Source organism: Pelophylax lessonae (assembly GCF_965119305.1).
Source record: "Pelophylax lessonae genome assembly, chromosome: 3".
Classification (NCBI taxonomy): domain Eukaryota; kingdom Metazoa; phylum Chordata; class Amphibia; order Anura; family Ranidae; genus Pelophylax; species Pelophylax lessonae.
In genome coordinates, this window is record NC_138770.1 from 364,093,198 (window position 1) to 364,109,673 (window position 16,476).

Consider the following 16,476-nt stretch of genomic DNA (forward strand, 5'->3'; position numbering starts at 1 on the left):
AAGTATGTAGGAGGAGTTTTCATTCTACTCTAACTGTCCTATGAGGCTGCAGGACGTCTGACCCTCTGTCTGGATAGTGCTTTTTACACAATGCGCAGGATTAACCCCTTAGGTTCCACAGTGAGCATAACAAACATATTTGACTGCATATACAGACTGATTTTACTGTTGTGGGTTTAGTAACACCTTAAGTTTAACTTCAAATTTTTTTACACAATTTAGAGTCAATAAAATCAGCAGCCCTTTTTTTTTTTGACAGGTGCTCTCTACTACAATAGCCAAGCCACTATAATCTTCCTATTCCAAGAGGACAGATGATTAAAAAGGGGGAACACTCTCTAAGAAGGCTTTAAATATTATCTGTAGGGCTGTAGGATAGGAAATATCACACAGGCCTAATTTTATTCATACGCTTCAGCCATTAAAGTCTTTTTATGTACACTAAACTGAAAAAAAAAAAAAACTGGGAAAAAAAAGGAAAAAAAAAAAAAATAGTCATACCACCTTAAAAAAAGGTTTACCACAATCCACTAAAATGTCAGTAACAACCATTTTGTTTTGCTTTCCCCATGAAATGTATACCATCAATAGAGGCTATACATGTACTCACACACAAATTTCAATATTTCATAGCTATACCTGTTAAATTTTGAGCTGCGTGTTGGAGACTCTGCACCTTCAAGAAGCTGCCTAAAATACTAAAAAAAGCAAAAACTTAAAAAATGTATCATAGTTCACACCTGACAAAGTCTATTCCAATTCTAAACGTATGTCTCATGTAACTATGCATTCATTAAAACACGTTACAGGCTTAATTTAGTATTTCTCAAATCTTAGTAAAAATTGATAAAAAATGGAACAAATGCTGTATGTATAGTTTTTTATACTATAGCGACAATTACAGATGAAAAACTGCAGCTATAAAAGTATTTATACAAACCAAAAAAAAAAAAAAAAAAATCAGAATTGGTAAACTAAACAAAACGTACTAGACAAATTATTATGATCTATTTGATATACAGGCAGTCCCCGGGTTACAAACAAGATAGGGTCTTTAGGTTTGTTCTGAAGTTGAATTTGTAAGTCGGAACAGGTACATTTTTTAAATGTAGCTCCAGCCAAAAAAATCATTTTTACGTTTTTTTGGATGGCATATGGAAGGGTTAACACCCCTGTAACATTTGTTTTACTGTCTGTGCCCCTGTTCAGAAGATTTCACCCCACTTTCTGTCTCTGTGGCAATTGGATTTTGAAAATTTTGGGTTGTAGTAGAAACCAGGTTTGGTGATAAAGCTTCAGTGGAGACACATTTTTCCCATGATAACTCTTACAGGAGTGAATTTCCCTTCCTAGGCGTAGATTTCCTCTCACTTCCTGTTATCTCCCTCCGTTTGTAAGTAGGAGTCGTTTGTAAGTCGGATGATTGTAACCTGGGGACCGCCTGTACTGAGGTTTTACAGCAACTATAGAAGGAAATTTTGTAGGTATTGCCTACAGAAGATTACAGTAGCATTCAGAACAACAAGAATCACATCTGGCTTGTTGAAGAAGACATAAGGTTTGAGACCAAGTAGAGCGGAGAATGCTGACTAAGGCTTCATGTACACTTGACTGCGATGTACCGCAGCCACAGGAAAACACAAATCGTTTCCCATGGCCAAAATGTTTCTATCCGAAACGCGATTCTTCCACGTTCACTTCCCCAAACTGCAGCAGCGCCTAAACGATGATAAAAGCCCATGTGTGCTGGACACAGGTTTTTATGTAGAGAGGAGTAACACCACTCAGGTGAGTCTGTGTCTACAACCCAAGGAGGATGCTGGACCTCGGCTCGCCACCGCAAACAGCATATATAAAGAAATTGGTTGCACACCACCAGGAGATTCAGTGAAGATCTTTATTGTACATGCAAAGGTATAAGGTACAACAGGATTGATATGGTAGACACAAGTTCCACGTGCGCTCCAGTGAACAAGCACGTGGAATTTGTGTGAAACATGTCTACCATATCCATCCTGTTGTACCTTTGCATGTACAATAAAGATCATCTTCTTCACTGAATCTCCTGGTGGTGTGCGACCAATTTCTTAATATACACAGATGTGCCAAAAGAAATGCCAAAAGCTCCTAAACTTAAGTTTAGGAGCTGTAGTGTACATGAAGGCTTAACAAAGTGAACATGTACTGCACTTTGTAAATATAGTGAAGCTGTATTTAGTTTGAAACCATTCACAAAAAATAAATAAAAAAGGATTATTTCTAGCACATCATTGAATGTGAACACAGCTTTGTCTCATTTACATTCACTTCACTAAGTGAGCAGTAGCTACTAAGTAAGTTAACTCTAAAATCCCAAACCTCATATTTTAAACTTTAGACCAATGAAATATGTTAGAGCAAATGGGATCCATGTGAAGGGCTTACCTCATCACTGTGGCAAAACATTGGTGTGAAAACATTCTCAAGAAGGGAGAGAACATGTTCATAGGCTTCAAACAGGCAACGCATAGTTTGGAGTTTAACCACTTCTGTGTAAGGACCTTCTGCAACTAGATTATCAACAAAGTTTACACAATTTTAAAATAAAAATTAATACAGTATAAGCTTTAACACAAGCCTTTAGCAAAATAGCCTACTAAAGCCCATTAAGAGACTGTAAAGGTTGAACCCATCATGACTATTAAGATCTATGAATGTTTTCTGTACACGCTGCTCTTCAGACTTGTGCTTCCAAATGGAAACCTATGCCAACTTGGCCAAAGAGTTCAGAAGCGAGCGATTTGGGGTTCTAGTAAAAAGTCATGGCTCCCAATGTCACACACTTACTTCGCTGTATTTCTTCCACGATAAATGGGTCAAATCTGATTTTATCAATGCTTTCTTCCAGACAATAGGTTTGATAGATTTTCTTCACTTCCTCATGAAGAGAGAACTTTTCCTCATCAGACAACTCTGGCCTTAAAATCCTGTCATTAAATTCCTCTGTAAAGACAATAAGCTTCTGAAACATGACATAAGTAGAGACAGACAAATAACCTGAAAAACACCTAAAATAGAAACAGCAACCTAAAGCGGTATCAAAAACAGAACCAAAAAATGTATAAATTATTGTAGCCTTCCAATCCTTAGATGTGATGGCCGCATTCATTTTCTTTTTTTAGTTTTTTTTCCCCTCTGTTTTCACCTGGTGATCTAGCCAGTAACACACCTCCTGTATTAGAGTGTCCCCACTCTGGATAAATGGGCACAGGGGGCACCTTTGGGCAGCAGCATTGTCAGTCTGGGGGAATGAGAGTGTTAGATGTACTAGCAGCAGCAGGGCAGAAGGACTGGACATCCTTATGCTCTAAGAACATTTTTTTAAGTGTGTGCAGGATGACCTCAATTGGTTAGTTATGAATGTTTTTGTGTATTTTCCAATCATCATGTTTAAAGATCCATGAAAATCTCACTTTTTCTCTGTTATATGTTATATTAAACCGATTTTCTCTTAAAAAAGGCCAAAATAGTCTTTATCAACCATTTAACATTTTCTGTCTTTTTTAAATTATTTAGCAAAAATAAAAAATAAAGCAGTAATTAAATACCGCTAAAAAAGAAAGCTTTATTTGTGTGAAGAAATGAAAAAATGTCATATGGGTACAGTGTTGCATGACCGCGCAATTGTCATTCAAAGTGTGACAGCACTGAAAGCTGAAAATTAGCCAGGGCAGTTAGGGGGTAAACGTGTCCAGTATTAAAATGGTTAAAGTAGGTACAGACAAGAAAGGACCCCTCAATATACTGAAAGTTGTAACGGAACATGAAGAAAAAGAAAAATACCCATGGTTAGGCATAGACTGCATGCACAACTGTGAGAAGCAAGCAGAGGTTAGTACAAATGTCTATGGGACCAAATATCTATTTCTTTGACTTCAGTTGGTCGTTATAAAAAAAAAAACTGAAAATTCCTTTTGAGGGTTTAGGTCCATTTTAGGGAACTGCAGCTTCCAACAAATGACTAAGGACAGAATACACATATCGGTTTTGGACATCTGCGGATCCCAAGTAAACACTAAAGTAAATATATCATTCTCTACACCCTCGCTGTAATTCAAGTGTTATGCAACAACTGCATGAATATTGGAACCTACCCACTGTCAAGCAAAATTGTAGTACATGGACAGCTCCCTCTTGTTTTAGAAAGTTCATAAACCGGAACAGAAGGTCCTGCTCTTCCCTGATTTCCTTCAACTCCAGCTTCAGAACCTTAAGTAAAAAAAAATTATAATATTAAAGCTCTATTTAACCTTTGCATGAACCCTCTTATATGGACGGTCATGTGGCTCTCAAGAAACTCACAAAGATGACAAAGAATAGTTAGTAAAACTAGAAGCATTGGGAGAATGGCACATACCGAGGGATTCTTATTCATAGGCTCAGAAAACTTTTGCAGAAATGCAACTAAATTAGAGGCTGGTTCTGTTGCTTTTTCAGGCTGCATAAAATAAAAGTGAGATGTTCATTATTACAAGTTACTGACATTGCAATCTTAGCAAAAACCTCCCCAAATTATTGCTACAGAAAACACTTACAGGGTTTTTATCCATGAAAAGGAGTAGCAAGCGATTCACATTATCCTTGAGAAAATAAGGAAATAAAATGCATTAAAAAAGAAAAAAAAAAAAACGTAAAAAACGTATTCTCAATATATGAGGAGATACTCCATATAAACATTACAAATCCTTCAGAAAATGAACAAAAGGAACATTCAAAAGAATTCAATTGGATCTATAAATGAAATGCCATTCCTATATTTTCTCATTAAGACCACCCCCTTCTACAAGTGTGTCATGGCAGAAGGACTCCTGTACCCGTTATGACACAAGCTGTTATGTCCACACCATTTGAAAGCAGTTTTCTATGAGATTGCTTTGGGATATTGCACTTTGACCACCTCAAGTAGAACGTCGGCAAAGTGGCTGTCCTGCACTAGATCATGTATCTAGTACACACGATCCAGCACTTCTGGGTAGGGGGTGCATGCTCGCCGCCGGCGCACCGGCTGTGATTAGTCACAGCACAAGCCCATTAACAGGTGATGGCCAATGACTGACCCCCAGCACCCACTGATTAGCGAAGAGGATGAAAGGACAGAGCCCTCTGAATGTAAACACAGAGCTCTGTCCTGTCAGTGGAGATGTGCCGGTTTTTGTTTCCCTGCAAAGCAGGCATAAAAAAAAACGCCACATCCAATAATAAAAACAGCACCCAGTGAATGTATCAAGCACCTGTTAAGCCCCGTACACACGCACAGATCGTCGTCATACAAATGTTCGTCTTTTCTCCCCGGGATGTCGGTGTCTGTTGAAAAGTGCAAAGACAGCACAAGGACAGCACAAGAATTTTGTCCGCAGACTTCAGCTGACTGCAGAAGTGATGTCATGTAATGGTTAACTTTCCCTGTGTTTTTTATTTTCTGAGCATGCCCAGTCTTGCAAATCTGCGGTCTGTCGGCTGATTTCTGTACTGACAGGCGAACAATCGTCCGTTCTGGTGTCCGCAGACAAAAATTTTCATGTTTGCAAGAAAGACTCTTGTCCGCGGATTGTGCGCAGACAGCTGTCGGAGGCACCATACTAACACGCGTACAATCGGCAGATCTTTCGTCCGCCGACGTTTGTATGACGACGATCTGTGCGTGTGTACGGGGCTTTAGTCACACATTTATTCCTCTGATTGCCCTAGATGTTACCCCCTCCCAGCCAGTGTCATTAGTACAGTGACAGTGTATATTTTTATTTACAGGCTGCAGTTTGGAGACCGCTGGTCTATGTTATGAAATTTCATTTGATCTTACAGATTTTGCTAATCCCCCAGTGTCTTTTATGGTGCATTATGAAATGGTACATCTTTTATATGTTTATATGGACATAAGATCTTATTTTTTAGGTTTCTGTTGTAGTCCTGATGAAGGGGGGGGGGTGGGAACTGTTGCCCCTTAGACACGTTGGCAATATTGGCAACACGGCGCGATTCCGATCTCGGTAAAGATTTAATGACATGACTCTTTACCCATGTGATCGGCTGTGTTCAATCACAGCCGGTTACATGTAAATGAGGAAGTGCCGTTATTCGGCTCTCCTCGTCTCACACTGTCAGTGTGTGAGACGAGGAGAGCCGATCAGCGGCTCTTCCTCACAGGGGTGACAAAACAAGTAATCAGGGCACTGATCATCAGTGCCCTGGTTACACAAGATGTAAATAAAGTGCCAGTTACTGCCCAGCATCAGTGCCCGCCATCAGTGCCCACAGTGCTGCCAGTCAGTGCCTGCTCATCTAGGCACTGATGGGCACTGACTGGCAGGACTATGGGCACTGATTGTGGGCACTGATGGTGCTGCCCATCAGTGTCCATCAGTGCCGCCCATCAGTGGCCATAAGTGCCGCCTCATCAGTGCTCATCAGCGCAGCCTATCAGTGCCCATCAGTGCAGCCTATCAGTGCCCATCAGTGCAGCCTCATTAGCGCCCATCAGTGCAGCCTCATTAGCGCCCATCAGTGCAGCCTCATTAGCGCCCATCAGTGCAGCCTCATAAGAGCACATCAGTGCAGCCTCATCAGCGCACATCAGTGAAGGAGAAAAATGTATTTTCAAAATTTACTCACAGAAAATAAAAACTTTTTTTTTTTTTCAAAATTTTCTGTCTTTTTTCTTTTTTTTGTAAGAAATAAAAAACCCAGAGGTGATTAAATACCACCAAAAGAAAGCTCTATTTGTGTGAAAAAAAATGATAAAAATGTAATATGGGTACAGTGTAGCATGACCACGCAATTGTCATTCAAAGTGTGAGAGCGCTGAAAGCTGAAAATTGGCCTCGATAGGAAGGGGGTATAAGTGCCCAGTAGGCAAGTGGTTAGGAAAGAGGGAGACGTTCAAAAAGATGAAAGAAAACTTGAAATTGGATTTGGGCATTAAAGTAGAACTAAACGATTCTTTCCCTTACAGACGAAGACTGAACCATTTGATCCTCTATTTAGAGCTCCAGCTGCCATGGTGCTGCATATAGGATCAGCTATGACATCAGTCACTTGAGGGCCAGAAAGTTCAGTTGAGAGCTGAAATAAGCACACCGGCAGCTGTGGCAGTTTAGAGACATGGCTTGAAAGTAATGATTTGGGGAAACTGTTAAATCAGTGGGTTATTTCCACTTTAAGAGCTGGATCACACTACAGAAATGGCTAGGGTCCGTGCTAGGTGGACTTCAGGAGATGGTGCCTTGCATATTTACAACACAAGGCATGGTTTAACTTTATTCTTTTTTACCTTCACTGAAATGTCACAAAGCTCCTCTGCAGTGCTTAGAAACGTGGGCTGTGACAGAGAGCTGCAGAATGCTGCCGACAGATTTGTTGCATTTTCTGCACAGCGATTCTCTGCAACTGCCACCTGGCATTGCAATGTGATCAGTGCCCACAGAAAACAGAAAAACCCACATCTTCACACAGGTGTGAACAAGTCATGAGCACACACAGTAAACTGCTCTTCCCATATTGCACTAAGTCTATGGCCTATGAGTGTAAATTGTTCATCACATGCTAAACTTCTAACACATTTCATCAAAAAAAATGATTATATTATATTATAATAAACATGATTTAAAAGAAGAACTATATTTTCCCTAAAAAAATGCCTCTGCAAAATGCCAAAATGATGTGTTACCCTTACTGAATAAGTCATGCTTTCATCACTAATGCCTGCAGATTCTTGGCTCTGAGTACATCTTGTGAAGATCTGAAAAATCTGCTCCTGGAAGATAGGCTTTATATTCATCTCAATGTAGAGCAGATGTTCTGTATGTAAATATCACCCTCTAGTGGTGGTTTGGGAAAGACAGTTTACAGATAATACAATGACTTGGCTATGCTGCTGGATGCAGGATTTATTTTTTTGTAAAGTAACGCAACAAATTGGCATTTTTTTCAAAAGCTGTAGGGAAAGATACCTGTGTTTAATATAAAATATTTATTAACATTAACATGTAATTGTCTTTTATTTGGGAAAGAACTACTTACAAAGTGAAGTAAATCCTCTTGTTAATTTAAATTGATGAAACATAATATTCATAAATACAGTATAATTGATACACTGGGGAAAGATGTAGTAGAACAGGATTTTTTTTTTTGTTTTTTACTTCTCTTAAAATCCATTTCTTAAAGTAGATTGGGCAACACAGAAGTTCAGATACTGCTGGGGGTATACTGCTGCTTACAGAGAGGACTGGACAGAGAGCAGAAAATAAAATGTAGGGTAGCCTCAGAATAACCCCTTTTCTACCACCCAGTACAGCTCAGTTTGTAGCAAGCAGTACCAAGAGCATGAACATAAACAGAGGAGTGAGACCTGTTTCCATTAATTGATGTAAAGATCATTTTACAGTGAGTACAAAAATCCGACTGAGGAAGAAGCGGTCTGGCTAGACAACCAATCTCATTAGGCGAGACTTACAAAAGGAAAACCCTGTATCAGCAAACACTCCTGACTCCACCAAAAAAAACTCTATATCCCACAAGGTCAATGTGACTGTAGAGGTCATGCATGGGAGGCACCCCATTAGGTTTGGAAAGAAATTGAATTAAGGCCCAAGCCCCAGACTGCAGAGATGGGTGTCAATAGACAGAGGTGAAGTTGAAGCTAATACACATGGCTCACAAAAGTTGTTAATGGGACACTCCAGAGGGATCCTGCTAAAGAACAACCCTCCAGCGGAGCCTCAACTGTGGTGGTAAAAATCCACTATGGCTAAAAGCGTCAAGGAAAGAACAAGGAAAGGAATCCAAAGAACCTTCCTCAAGAGCGTGCAGATCTGCCAAGGAAAGAGGTCCTATCCCCAAGTGGACAAGGAAAGGAATCCAAAGAACCTTCCTCAAGAGCGTGCAGATCTGCCAAGGAAAGAGGTCCTATCCCCAAGTGGACAAGGAAAGGAATCCAAAGAACCTTCCTCAAGAGCATAGTAGTAACCAGCTCAAGTAGCGATGTAAAAAGAAATCATATTCTCTACGTAGTAACCAGCTCAAGTAGCGATGTAGAAAGAAATCATATTTTCTACGTAGTAACCAGCTCAAGTAGCGATGTAGAAAGAAAACGGAATTTTTGTAAAATCTTACCTGTAAAATTCCTTTCTCTGAGTCCTCCGACAGTCACCGCCTCTTCATATTCGTCACATATGGGGTATTAGACTTTGCTCCGAAGGAGTAGCTAGGCAACAGAATATGTTAACATTAAAGCTTTTAACATATCCCACCCTCAAGGGGTGGTCCCCTCAGTCAATACCCTCCTACTTCCTGCAACCATATCTCAGTTTCAGTGGAATAGCAGTAGAGTATACAACCAAACCCCAAAAGAGGGGCGGGGGCGGCGACTGTCGGAGGACTCAGAGAAAGGAATTTTACAGGTAAGATTTTACAAAAATTTCGTTTTCTCTTACGTCCTCCGACAGTCGCCGCCTCTTCATATTCGTCACATATGGGGACGTCCCAAAGCAGTGCAAACATGAGGGGTGGGAAACGCATCCGCGCCGAAAGGCAACACAGTCTCCGCAACAAAGAAAGGAACCTTACCAAAGGAAGGAACCCAGCTGGGCAACAGGAAAAAACAGGTGCTCAACAGGAGCAACAACCCAGGAAAAGACAAATAACCAGGGGATAAAAAAACTTATCCCAACAGCCAGAGGTCCCCAACAAGGGACCCTAGGGAATCGCCGCACTAAGAACCTTGCGGCCAAAGGAAGCATCCGCCGATGCCTGAACATCTACTTTGTAGAATTTTGTGAAAGTGTGCACGGTCGACCAGGTCGCCGCCTTACACACCTGGGCTACAGAAGCCCCATGACGACAGGCCCAAGACGTACTCAGAGATCTGTAGAGTGCGCCTTCACAGGCACAGGGGGAACCTTCCCCTGCAAAGCATAGGCCTGTTCAATGGTCTGCCTGATCCATTTGGCGATGGTAGAGGCCGACGCCGCCATGCCCTTCCGAGGACCCTCTGGAAGAACAAACAAGGAATCCGTCTTTCGAAAAGACTCAGTCAATTTAAGGTAAACCCTTATCGCCCGAACAACATCCAAAGAATGTAGTCTCACCTCCTTTGGATGTTTAGGCTTCGCGCACAGCGAAGGCAAGACAATATCCACATTAAGATGGAATTCCGAAACTCGCTTCGGAAGAAAAGAAGGATTAGGTCGCAAAACCACCTCATCCAAATGAACAACCAGATACGGAGACTTGCAGGACAAAGCCGCCAGCCCCGACACTCTGCGAGCCGAAGTGATCGCAACCAAAAAGGCGACCTTTTTGGACAACATAGACAACGAGATCTCCCTGATCTGTTCAAAAGGAGCACGTTGTAACACAGATAGAACGAGATTCAAGTCCCAAGGGGGCAGAGGATCCCTCCTAGGAGGAACCAGATGCCGCACTCCCTGAACAAAAGTGCCAACCAAGGAGTTGGAAGCCACGGGACGTTGAAACAGAACGGCCAGCGCAGACACCTGACCCTTTATCGTAGCCAGCGCCAAACGCTGATCGACACCCGTTTGAAGGAAGGGCAGCACTCGGGAAACCGAGTACGTGCGGGGTGAAAACCCCCTGGACTCACACCAGGCAAAATAGGCCTTCCAAGTACGGTAATAAACCTTCCCCGAGGAAGACTTCCTCGCGTTGATCAAGGTATGAACGACCTCTGGGGAGAGACCCTTCTCCTTCAGGACCTCGGTCTCAACAGCCAGGCCGTCAAAGCCAGCGACTGTAAAGCAGGATGGTATATCGGCCCTCGAGACAGGAGATCGTCTCGAAGAGGCAGACGCCACGGAGCGTCGACCGCCAGATTCACGAGGTCTGCGTACCAGGACCGGCGAGGCCAGTCCGGTGCCACAAGAATCACCGTGCTGCGTTCCGAGTGTAACCTGCGAAGGAACCTGGACAGCAACTGAATCGGTGGAAACGCGTACATCAGCTTGTACTGATGCCACGGGGCCACTAACGCGTCCGACGCGTCTGCCCGAGGGTCGCGCGTCCTTGCCACGAACCTTCTCACCTTGTTGTTGAGACGAGACGCGAACAGGTCCACATCTGGAAGACCCCACTTCGCGCACAACATCTGGAAGACAGCCGGGTGGAGAGACCATTCCCCCTGATCCAGGGTCTGGCGACTCAGATAGTCCGCCTGCCAGTTCTCCACCCCTGGAATGTGAACCGCCGTTATCGCCGGGACATGAGTCTCGGCCCAAGACAGAATGTCGGCCACTTCTCGAGCCGCTCGGGCACTCCTTGTCCTGTTGTCCCCCTTGGTGGTTGATGTAGGCCACCGCCGTGGCATTGTCCGTCTGCACCCGAACCGGGCAGCCCTGCAGCCGGTCCATCCAGCGATGAAGACAGATTTATCGCACGCAATTCCAGAATGTTGATCGGAAGGGAGGACTCCCCCTCCGACCAAGTCCCCTGGGCGGACAGAACGCCCAGAACACCACCCCAGCCCGACAGGCTGGCATCCGTAGTGATTACCGTCCACGAGATAGGACGAAACGACTTGCCCCCGGACACCATCGGGGACTGGAGCCACCACAGAAGGTCTCTTCTGGTGCGATGACTCAACGAGATTTGAAGATCCAGAGATTGAGGTCGCCCGTCCCACATGGACAGGATCTCCGCTTGGAGACCCCGCGTGTGAAACTGGGCGAAGGGAATCGCCTCGAAGGCCGAGACCATCAATCCCAGACATCTCATGCACGTCCGCAGAGACGAGTGCGGAACGTCCCTGAGGGACCTGACTTCCTCCTGAAGAGTTCTGAGTTTGTCTTCCGGCAGGAAGACCTTCGCCTGCACCGAGTCCAGAATCATTCCCAGGTAGGGAAGACGAACCGACGGACTCAGTGTCGACTTTGGAAAATTTATCGTCCAACCAAACTCCTGCAGAGTTTGCATCGTGACAGACAGGTCCTTCTCCAGACCCTGGCTGGTCGCAGACCGAACCAGAATGTCGTCCAGATACCCCAGGACAGAAATGCCCTGGGCCCTTAATAATGCCAGAACCGGTGCAAGCACCTTGGTGAAGACCCGCGGAGCCGAGGCGAGACCAAAAGGCAACGCCACGAACTGGTAGTGATCCTCCGCAATGGCGAATCGAAGGTACCTCTGATGACCCTCGAAAATGGGGATGTGAAGATACGCATCCTTCAAATCGATGGAGGCCATGAATTCCCCCGGAACCAGGGCAGCCACCACCGACCGCAGGGATTCCATGCGGAACTTGCGAACCCGCACAGAGCGGTTCAGAGCCTTCAAGTCCAGAATTGGACGAACCTTGCCCTCCTTTCTGGGCACGGTGAACAGATTGGAATAAAACCCCCGAAATCTGTCCCGATGAGGCACCGGAACTACCACTCCCTGAGCCCTCAGGTCCCGCACCGCCAGGTGCAGGTCCCGTAAACGTTCTGGAGACAGTTGAAGATTTGAGGGAAAAAATCTGCTCTCCGGCCGAGAGAGAAACTCAATCTTGTAACCAGATCGAACAATCTCCTGAACCCATCTGTCCCGCACGCGGGCCAACCAGGGCTGAAGAAAACCGAGCAAGCGTCCCCCCACCCCAAAACTGGGTGAGGGCGCCCCTTCAGGCCGCACTGTTATGGGCTGCGGATCCGGATTGACCGGACTTCTGTTTTCCAGACCAGGGCTTCTTCTGAGAGCCTTGACCTTTGAACGGTTTGCCCTTGTAGTGCGACCGAAAGGCACGAAAGGAGGGCCGAAAATTAGCATGCTTCTTCCCAGAAGCCCCCTTAGCCTTGGGGAAATGGGGCAAGAGAGTGCTCTTACCTCCGGTGATCCCCTTAATCAACACATCCAAGGACTCCCCAAAAAGGAGAGACCCATCATAAGGCAGATTGGCTAAGGTCTTACGTGAAGATTGGTCCACCGACCAACATTTCAACCAAACCAGGCGGCGAGACAACACCGCCACGCTGTGCACACGTGCAGCCAATGGGACTAGGTCCAAGTCCGCATCACACAGATACATGACACCCTGGTGGATTTGATCCACCATATCCAGGGTCGCCGGCGAGGCCGAATCGGCCACTAGGACGCGCCTAAGCATCTGCGTCCAACTTGCGACCGCCTGGGCCGCCATGAGAGAGGCAAACAGAGCCTTAAGCATAGAACCCGTAACAGAATAAGTATGACAGGCAAGAGACTCCAATCTCCTATCCGTGGCATCACGGAACACAGGGGAATCCTCTGCAGGAATCGCAGTGGATTTGTTTAAAACCGCAATTGCGTGATCCACTGGGGGTGGCACACACCACCTTTCATCAGTGGAAGGCGACAAAGGATAACGCAGCTTGAACCTACTTGGTACAGCAAAAGGTTTGCGTAGATTGCGCCATTGTTCCTTAACAGCGCGCTGAAAATCATCATTGCAGGGAAAAACCTGCGGCGTCCTGCGTTTCCTCTGCGTCCCATAAGCCGCCAAGGCAGCGGGGGGACACACTTCATCCTGCAAACGCAGCGTTTGTTTTATGGAAGCAATCAATTCATCCATGATTGCAAGCTCTTCAGGCGAGCCAGGGGGAGAATTATCAACCCCTTCAACTTCAGCCTCCACCTCGGACCCCACTAGATCCAGGGAGGAGCGGGACCCCGATAAGGAGGCCCCCGCCATAACAGCCCCATCACCTTCACCCTCAGAATCAGAGGAAAGAGAAACTCTGGGTCTTTTAGTAGATTGAGCAGCCACCAGCATCCGCACCTGAGCAGCAAGGCCAGCCACAATAGTGGCTAAATCCCCCCCTGGGGGGGAAACAGCGGTCCCCTGGCTTTCCACCAAGGCGGTAGGAAATTTGCCCTCCTGAGAATCCATTGCCCCTATTACAAATGCCGGATAATAAAGGGTTAACTGCCCCTTTAACAAGCGCGGCGAGCGCAGCCCACCGCACCACACACAAGCACAATGAGACCCCCACAGGGACAATAAAACTGACACAGGCAATGGATAAGAAGGATATAACCTGAGGAGACTCTCGCCGCTGCTGCTGCCTCGATCGGTGTTCCTGGAGAAGAGGAAGTGATGCGGCCAGGGCGCTCTATGAAAGCCTATGGGAGGCTACAAGAAAATGGCCGCCATGCATGTAGAACATGCGGCCGGAGCGAGTGTAGGCAAAATGGCGCCGTTTGGCGCCGAAACTGCCGCTCCACAGTACAGTAATGCACACATGTCATCCATGTATAAAAAAACATGTTAGATCGCCGCAGCGATCGCTGTATAGTGCCCAAACATGCCACAAAACATGCCCCACAGCACACAGCTTCTCACACTGACAAGGCTGACACACACAGTGTCACACAGCTCCCCCCCCCCCCTTGCAGCCCACAGCAAGCAGCCGAGTGATAGGGAGACAAACAGTGTGAACAGAGGCAGGTTACACAGTCCCAGACTGACACCCCCCCAGACAGACAGGTCCCCACATAGATACACTTACCTCACAATGGCGTGGGGGACCCGCACAGGCGAACAAGCCGCTGCACATGAGGCAGGGAGAGTCGCATACAAGACGCACAGAATGGGGGTTAAGAAACCGCACAGCGTCCAGTGAGGTAGCCACCTCACCAATCATCCCTGCACCGAACAGGGATGGGTCGTTCACTGTGCCAGGAGCGTTACCTGGTTGAACGCTCGATGGCAGGCTGGGAAGCCACTGACCCACGACCTGCGACCAGGGGGATCAGCCCGAGACCCAGCCCGCATGATCCTCTTCATCCGAAGAACTAACTAATGCTGACAAAAAGAACAGCTAAGTAAAGGTAGAGAGAAAACTCAAACAAAAAATCAAAAAAGAAGAAAGAGTCTGGGGCACAAAGCCCCAGCACAGAGAGAGCCAGCCACTCCTGACAAGCTAGACATTGAAACTGAGATATGGTTGCAGGAAGTAGGAGGGTATTGACTGAGGGGACCACCCCTTGAGGGTGGGATATGTTAAAAGCTTTAATGTTAACATATTCTGTTGCCTAGCTACTCCTTCGGAGCAAAGTCTAATACCCCATATGTGACGAATATGAAGAGGCGGCGACTGTCGGAGGACGTAAGAGAAATCATATTTTCTACGTAGTAACCAGCTCAAGTAGCGTAGAAAGAAATCATATTTTCTACGTAGTAACCAGCTCAAGTAGCGATGTAGAAAGAAATCATATTTTCTACGTAGTACCCAGCTCAAGTAGCGATGTAGAAAGAAATCATATTTTCTACGTAGTAACCAGCTCAAGTAGCGATGTAGAAAGAAATCATATTTTCTACGTAGTATCCAGCTCAAGTAGCATTGTAGAAAGAAATCAATGGGGTAAGTATCTAAAGAAAAAAGAAAACTGAAGAAAAAAGGCTAGCAAAGACTGGTTTAGACTGTTCTCAGCAGATCTGGAGAAAAGACATCCATCCTCCTAGGATACTATACGGTTATCCTGGAGCTGTCCCAGAATTTCTTTTTTTCGTTTGTAAATATATGTCTGTTTGCAGTGTCCCTCAGAGCTTTTGGTTGTTTGAAACTTTCCATTTGAAATTTGCCATAGAAACACCTGCACCATCTTAAAAAATCAACAAATGCCCAAATATGTGTAGGAGTCAGGGTTTTTACTTCCTTTTAAACCACAATTAATAATTGAACTAGTAAATATAACATGCTGCAGTGCAAACCATAGCTCCATTCCTAGATTCAGGGTTCAATTTGTAGTATTTTTGCTAATAGTGAAATTCTAAAATAAAAAGGTAATTAAACTGGAATCTATAATCAAATACATGTGTTAATAGGCTTATATGATGGAAAAATAATCATGGATGAGAAGAATTGAATTTGTTTCCTTGTTGCTTATAAAAGCAAAAGCTTATGCATAGCATAAGCTGATTGTCGGGTAACATCAATCAAAACAGGAGTACCCATGTTCATTTTTGTTGATACTTTCTTGTGATATATTGTGCCCGAAAGCCAGTGTTTGATCATGTATTCGGGGGGAGCCTCATGCAACATCTGAGAATGTAAGTATTTCAACCATTCCGTAACTTTGTATTTATCGATATAGCAGAATTGTAAAAATAACTTTAAGGTATTGTTCAGTATGCCCGTGAAGACAATAATCCCCAAAACCTACTGGATCGGCAAGGAAATCCACTGAGGGCAGGAACACAGATCCAGAGAGAATCTCTCTCACCAGCAATGTAAGAGGTCTGAAAAACAATGCATAAGCTATGAAATCTGGGTTTAAAGGAGTAAAATGTTGCTACTGTAACACAAAAATTATCATGCTAAAGCTATATTATTACAATGACAGATAAAAATAATTCAGTTTTACTATCTATTATGTTCTCTTAAAAGAAAACTATAGGGTACAAATGTTGAGTCATTGTTAAACTTAATAATAATAATACGTAATTGTGATGTTCACATTTCTACTTGCTAG

At 44.6% G+C, this 16,476-nt stretch overlaps 1 protein-coding gene across 1 annotated transcript in view; it reads right to left on the minus strand.

The window, feature by feature from the left end:
• Positions 1–16,476, minus strand: part of SNX14 (sorting nexin 14) — a 131,206-nt gene that overhangs the window by 77,725 nt on the left and 37,005 nt on the right. The window contains exons 9-15 of the mRNA XM_082251197.1: positions 16,168–16,243; positions 4,575–4,619; positions 4,397–4,477; positions 4,134–4,248; positions 2,827–2,982; positions 2,425–2,549; positions 640–698 (exon numbers count right to left, since the gene is read on the minus strand). Coding sequence (XP_082107323.1) covers positions 640–698; positions 2,425–2,549; positions 2,827–2,982; positions 4,134–4,248; positions 4,397–4,477; positions 4,575–4,619; positions 16,168–16,243 — 657 coding nt within the window. The remainder of the gene's footprint in view (positions 1–639; positions 699–2,424; positions 2,550–2,826; positions 2,983–4,133; positions 4,249–4,396; positions 4,478–4,574; positions 4,620–16,167; positions 16,244–16,476) is intronic.